The sequence below is a fragment of the Sturnira hondurensis genome, unplaced genomic scaffold (genome assembly GCF_014824575.4).
Source record: "Sturnira hondurensis isolate 20B ecotype Veracruz unplaced genomic scaffold, ASM1482457v3 Scaffold0011378, whole genome shotgun sequence".
Lineage (NCBI taxonomy): Eukaryota > Metazoa > Chordata > Mammalia > Chiroptera > Phyllostomidae > Sturnira > Sturnira hondurensis.
This window is the reverse complement of record NW_028084009.1, coordinates 6,106,543-6,113,462: the sequence shown is the minus strand read 5'-3', so window position 1 is coordinate 6,113,462 and position 6,920 is coordinate 6,106,543. Positions and strand designations below refer to the sequence as shown.

At 53.3% G+C, this 6,920-nt stretch overlaps 1 protein-coding gene across 1 annotated transcript; it reads right to left on the bottom strand.

The window, feature by feature from the left end:
* Positions 1-512: 512 nt before the first annotated feature.
* CIMIP1 (ciliary microtubule inner protein 1) lies at positions 513-6,700 on the bottom strand. The gene is made up of 4 exons (XM_037059844.1): positions 6,582-6,700; positions 4,675-4,756; positions 3,205-3,306; positions 513-909 (listed from the first exon to the last, which is right to left on the bottom strand). Exons 1-4 carry the CDS (start codon positions 6,647-6,649, stop codon positions 748-750), a joined length of 414 nt encoding a protein of 137 aa, XP_036915739.1. The 5' UTR covers positions 6,650-6,700; the 3' UTR covers positions 513-747.
* Positions 6,701-6,920: the final 220 nt, after the last annotated feature.

The following is a 6,920-nucleotide window of genomic DNA, read 5'->3' as shown; positions in this document are numbered from 1 at the left end:
TCTGCCCCCATTTGTGGGACCTGGAGCAAAGCCTCAGGGTCAGGCAGAGAACAAGGGGTCAAGGGTCAAATGTCCGCAAGGGGAAGGCAAATAGCCTGGTTGGCCCCTCAGCCGCTGGGTTGCTCGGGATGGGGCGGCCTGGGCGGGTAAGGAGAGAGGTTTCCTGCAGAGCCGGTGGGGAACCCATCCCGTCCTGGAAGCCTCCACTCATTGGCCAGTCCCGAGCTACTCCCGCCTTTAAAGCTGTTGACATTGCAAGTGTCCTGGAGAAGGTGGGTCTGGAGGTCCTCAAAGTGCTCATTGCTCCCGAAGAGCTGGCCCGGGTACCTGGGCACCGAGGCCCCTGGGCCACAGTCTCATTGCACACAGCGGTGGCGAGAGGTGGGGCTGCGCTCAGCATTACCCTAGACAAATAGTTTTAAAATTAAATCACACTTTTTTTTTTAAACAGCCATACCTAGAAGTCCCCAAGGTATCCCGCCCCACCCTCCCACCCCCTGCAATTCAGAGAATCAGTTTTGCCTTATTTATTACATTACACACAAATGAATGTTACAAGAATGTTCCAGAAGGGAAGTATTGATGAACTGGAAAGATCCTAGGGCTATTTCACGTCCTTTGCGACATCCCATGAGCAAATGTGGAGGGGAACCACGTCCTCAGAGGGGCCCCTGGGGAGTGCTTTCTTTCCGGGGCATGGGCGCGGGGGGCTTGGCAGTCCGGTCCACCCCAGGCTGCCCATGGGACTCAGTGGATGCCTTGCTCTGGCCAGCCGAGCTCCCGGGCGTACGCGCCTTTGCAGCTCCGGAGCTCCTCATACTGCAGCAGACACTGGTTCAGGCCCGGCACCCCGGACCTCCAGCCGATGAAGCCCTGGGTTGTCTTTGGGACCGGGGGCGATGGAAGGACCTGGAATGGAGACGCGCAGTGGGCGGGGTTAGGTCACCATGGGCCACAGCGGGCCCCCTGGATTAGCAGGTGAGGTCTGGTGTGGAGAAGACAGAAAGCAAAGCCAGGGTCCCTACGGAAGGTGCCCGTGTCAGCCTACGGGACCCCGAGCCTTATGTCCCCTGAAGGAGTGCTCACCAAACGTTTCTTCGTCACGTTTGATTCATGATCTCCAGTAAAGTTAGTTTCATTTGGCACAAGAGCAAAAAGAAGGAGAAAGTGAGGTGTGGAAATATCAAACACTGACCTCCATAAAATACCTGACAATGTTGTCAGATGGTATCTGGAAGTTCTAACCCTTCTGGCTTTGATGAGAAGACTCGGTGACATGTATATACACACATGCGTGTGAACAAGTGTGCAGCCACTTACACACATACCCCACTCCCGAACTGCTGAGACCACAGGAGTAAAAAGCCATTGAACTTAATTAAAATCCAAAAGGAAAATGGGATTCTCTCTGAGATTTTAAAAAAAAACCAACACAATTTCATGTGTCAGTTCCTTGGACAGACTCGAAATTTTTGGAAAATGAGGGTAAATGTTTAGGCAGTTTCCCCCTCTCCGTGTGGAGGGCTCGTCTGTTCTGCTCTTGGTGAGGAAGGTTTGTTCTCACACAAGGGCTGAGACGAAGAGCTTTCATATGCTTGGGGTGACGAGTTCACGCCTGGCTGCAGGCGTCCTGGCACAGGCAGCGGCGGGGGGCCGGTCTGGTGGGCCGGCTGCCACTGGTGGAGGAAGTCCCTTAACATATGTTCTCGATGAAGGACTAAAATTAATCTCCTGGGGGGCAACGTGTGGGGAGGGTCATCAGTAAACACCAGAGGGGACAGAGTCCCCTGGAGCCAGCTCCCGGTGGGGTTGTGCCAGCTGGGCCTGCAGGGACACACAGACTGGCTTTCAAGTCTCTCTCCAACCTGTAAGAGAAACGCAATGGAAGCCACCTGGGGAGGCCACTTGTCACCCAGCAGATTGGCAAAGAAGTGAAAACCCTTCATAAGGGTTTTCTGGGAGAGCAGATTGGTTCATTCTCGGTGGAGGGCAATATCGCCAGTTCCTGCAAAGGGTGGGGGTCGCCGTCCCCCACTCCTGGCCACCTGCACCCCGAGTTCTCATCCTGCCTCCTCGTCAGGACACAGAACTGCTTTCTCCGCGGCTGAGCAGAGGGCAGCCCAGCGAGCGAAGAGCCAGGGCCCTACAGAGCTCCGCCATTTCTGGCCGCGGACCCGTCTCAGCACTGATGGGTCTCAGGTGGGAGGGCCCTCTGGGTCTTCTCCCCTCCAGGACTGTCCCGTCACTCACACAGCCTGCCACTGCCCTGCTTCCCACTGCAGGGGCTCAAACCCCAACCAGCCCCCGGGGCCCCCCGAGGTCCATTGGGGTCTGGCCCCACCCACTTCTCCGTCCACAGCCCTCCCTTTCCCCCGCCTACCCCACCCCGGCTCACCAAGCTCCAGCCACATCCCCATGTCTCGCTGCCCTGGAAACATATCAACCTTTGTTCTGCCTCTGGGCTTCCACACATGCTGTTCCCTCTGCCAGGAATGCTTCTCCCTGGGCTGGCTCCTCGTCATTCTTCAGTCCTCAGCCCCACAGGGGGCCTTTCCTGACCACCCCTTCCTCCGTCTCCTCCAGCATCACCTATTTCCTCCACGGCATCTAGCCCGGTGTGGAACCTGTTTGTAGATCTTCTTGTTTCGTGTTGGTGCCCCCCACCCACACGTGTGGGCTGGAGTCTTGCCCAGCCAAGCACCTGGCACCTACGAACAGCTGACAGTCACAGGCACTCTCTGAAAGTTCCAAGCACCTTCCTAAGTCCTTCAGAGGCATCCCCCCACTGGGCCTGACGCCGCTCCCTGAAGCAGGTGTCTTCGCTGGCCCCCATTGTGTGAGGTGGAAATACGGACCCAGAGAGGCCACGCCAGTTGCCCAAGACCTCAAGGAGGTCAGTGGCTCAGCCACCGGACTCCAGAGCCTCATCCCGCCCTGCCTTCCTGCCTACTCCCTGTGTTTGCTGACGAATGGGTGGAGCCCCCCATTTTTATTGGGCCCCCTCTGCTTCTGCAGAGCAAGACGCAGAGACTCTGGAAAGTGTCCAGAGTCACCTGATGCGAGGGCCTCCCCACCTGTCCGGTGCTGCTGAGACCCCCCCTACCTTGGGTGGTCGGCCCTGCACACCTGTGGCGAGCGCCCTTCCCAGTGGGGCCCTTGTTTTCTCACTTAGGAAAACCAGTAATGAAAATTGACTTTGCCAACCTTGATGTACTTCTCCACCGGGGTCACTGGCCGGATGCGAAAGCTCTGGGGAAGCTCGATTCTGGGCTTTGGGGTGAGGGGCTTGTCTTCACACTCCACCAGCTGAAACACAATGCCCCCGGAGATGGGAGAGCCCAGACTGAGACGGGGGACGCGCCCTCTCCGTGGGCCCCTTGAATGCCATGTTTTACAGTGACGAATCTCACTCCCATCGCAGCTAGGACAGGCAGCAGGGGACTCGCGGCCAACTAGCCGCGGTGCCCGCCTGCTGCTCCTTTGCCTGCTAATTTATATTCCCAAGCAGAATTTGAGAAGACTTCACAGGATGGACTGAAACATAAAAATGCAGCCAGGTCCCAGGTGCTGTCTTTAAAATACCACAGAAGAGCTCCCCTCCCCACTTTAAGTTTCAGAGCATTTTGAGTTCTTCGAAAATCCAACTTAATTACATGTAAAGAATATTAATATAGATGCTTTTATGCATATTATATTAATAAGGACTCATTTTATGCATAAAATTTCAAATTGTGCAATTCTCTAAGTATGAAAAAAAACCATTAAGAGTGGCATAATTTTAAAGTTAGCAGGATGGGGTAAGTCACAAATGGGGTCGACGCTGCCTTGAGTCAGGACTGTTTTGAATCAGGTGACTTTTACTTGCAACCCTCCAGAGAAAAGTGGTTCCCCTGTGTTTGCCCCGGAGAGAGCTTGAGAGGGCGCAGGGTGGGGGCCACCGTCCCATGAAGCCCATGCAAGTGTTTTGTGGCCCTGCGTGGCGTTTTATGAACCTGGGCCAGTATTCCAGACTCAGACTTTATCAAAACATCTGGATCTCTGGCCTTGAACAGCAGGTCCATGCAGTTGGCCTTTCTGAAGGGTGGCCGTCCTCTGGGCTGTTGGTGACTGCCCTGGACAGGCACTGTGGTTTCTTTGCTGGAGTCCCCACCGGCTCCTATTAATTATTCAGCCCGACCCCTTCTCTGTTTCCCATCTTGTTTAGAAGATAGCAGGTTCCTTTCCTTCCAATCCGTCATATTTTAACTCCACCTCACCGGGATCTCAGCCCCTCAGTAAGGCAGCTGAGGACCAGCACCCCATTTTACAGGTGGCACGTCTGAGGCCAGGGGGCCCTGGAATCAGACAGACTGGCTTTCTTCTCCATGCTTCTCTTTATTAGCTGCATGGCCTGGTGCTTCTGGGAGCTCAGTCTCCTATTTGTAAAATGGGCAAAAAGGGGAGCCTGACTCCGCACAGAAGTTGTTGTGTGGGTTAAATAAACCGCTTCGGATGAAGTCCCCTGGGCATTCCTGGCACGTAGTAAGTGCTCAATAAATTTAGAAAAGGAAGGAAGCTTCAGGCTTTGAGGCATCAGGTCTTGCCTACCACACGCTCTTTAGTGTTCTTCTGGCAAATTATACCCAATCGGAAAGGATCAATTCTGTAACCTCTGGACTCAGAATTTATATTTACCTCCTGGAGAGGGGTTGTTAAGAATCCCCAGTTCTGGGCCCAGTTTTGCCGTGCTTCAGTCTCAGCCTTCAGGCGGCATCTCCTAAAAAAGAAAGTTCCTGAAACATTCAAGAAGGTTAAAGTAGCGAACCCCGGAAGGTCCACTGGGGCCTTGTGCGTTCAGCACCGTCCCCGACGATGGTTCTGTGCCCAGAGGGAGCGAGACCCCGTAGCTGAGAGCCCGGTACTCCTTTGAGGCGGTGCAGAGACCCAGGGGGCATCTGGCTGGTGCACGGTGTGGGGCCACCCAGGGACTTATGTCGAGGCCCCGTGACCCCCTAGTGACGGGCATGTGTCAAATCCATCATTATGGAAGCACACGGTAGGTACCTTCGTTTTCAGGGCAAGGTTGGGGGTGGGGGCAGGAGAGTGGGGCATTTAAGGAGTGTGGAATTTAAGGAGGCACCCACTCCCAGTTTTCTGCAAGGGCAGAGCCAGCATTTACATGACCTTGAGTTTGAGCCCTCCTTAAATATCACACTCCAGCTGCCTTGCTTGCCCCCCTCTGCTTTTGCTTCACTTTAATAAGCTGAATTGAGTTGATGTCAAAGTGGGTGTGTCAGATTTTAATTCACTTATTCATTTTGATTTTCAAGTTTTTCCCGCTATTTTGGAATCAGTATCACCCCTCCCCCCAGGCTGTCTCAGCATCTCTGAGAGGCCCTGGCCGAGCTCCTTGCCCTGGGCACTGCCCACTCTCCACAACAGTGTACTTCCGACGGAGATGTGACGTGTGCGGAGGAGGTGAGCCATCTACGTCATTTAATATTTTCTAGTAGCCCCCAAATAAGTGAAAGTAAACAGGTGAGCGTGATGTTAACATCACTTCTTTTTTCGGTGTGACACCTTTGCAATCGTGTTTTATGGTTACAGCTCATCCCAGTGTAGAATGGTCCCATTTCAAGGGGACACCGGGCACAACAGTCTAAGGGCTTTGCTGGCCCAGTTCACATAGGAAGGGGCATCTGATGCGGGTCTTGAGGGGTGAGTAGGAGTTTATCTGGAGGAGAAGGGAGGAGAGGGACTTCTAGGCAGTGAAACAGACCCTGGTCTCATGGTATCTCCTATTGGGGCTACTTGCACAGAGATAAAGATTTAAAGACAATTAATGGTTGTGTGTTTTATGTCAAATCATACTGGCTTCCCATTTTCAAGAGTGATATCAAGTTTCCAATGAAAATAAATTTATTAAGTGAAACAAAGCCAGTTTAAAGAAAAATATTCAATGACTATTACAGGTTAGAAAATGGGACAAGTAATAGACAACTGAAGTTGAAGAAGCGAAAGACCACAGGTCGTTCTTGGTTGGTTGTCACTAAAATTCAGTCGGTATCTAAACCAGTAACTTTCCCTCTTGGTTAAAACTTCAAAGAGACGGGGTGATGTTTAGCAGAGGGAGAGAATGCCAAATAAAATCCACCAGGACCCACAGCTGCTGAACATAAATCTTACAGAAAAATGCATCTCTTCTTTAAATTAAAATGTCTTATTATTTCAAAAGTCAGGGAAAGCAAGACAGAATGTAAAGTGTACAGGTACCTCTCCTGCAAAATGGATGAATACTAAAGTTTTTTAGTTTCTTTTTTTTCTTCAGGAAATTTGGTATATCTTAAAATAAGAACACACCAATGACCCGCAAGCCAAGCTCTGAGGATGGTTGCAGAGCCTGATGGGAAATCTTTCAGGCCTTCGTGGCGGGCCGAGGAGAAGACTAGAGGAGAAGACGGAGAAAGAAGGCCCTGAGGTCGCATCCCTACCCTCTTTCCACCCTGACCACCTCCAGGCCTAGGTAGAAACTGGGGTTGCTGATGTGCACACTTCAGGTGGGAACAGCCCAGGCCACCGGGTCACCAGATCCCCGGGGTTACCATATCTGGTCCTGGGCCACGAGGTTCATGCGCTCGGCCTCCTCCGTGCTCATTGGTTTCTTGGCCATGGCTCCTGGGGTCTCCGTTTCCCAGCAGGCTGCCACCACCCAGGCTCAGCGTCTTGTGTCGCCCAGGAAACCTGTTGCCAAGCAACGTGGAACGCGGAGGCGGCACTGCACCTGGCGCGGGTGGGGCCTCTGGGCTCTCACTGCCTCTGCGCGCCTGCGCGCACACTGCCTGCCTCTGCGCCCTCTGCGCCCTTTGCCCACCTCCCTGCCCACCTGCCTGGCTCTGGCTACCGCGGCTCCACCGCCTTCTCTGTGGAAAACGTTGGGGAAA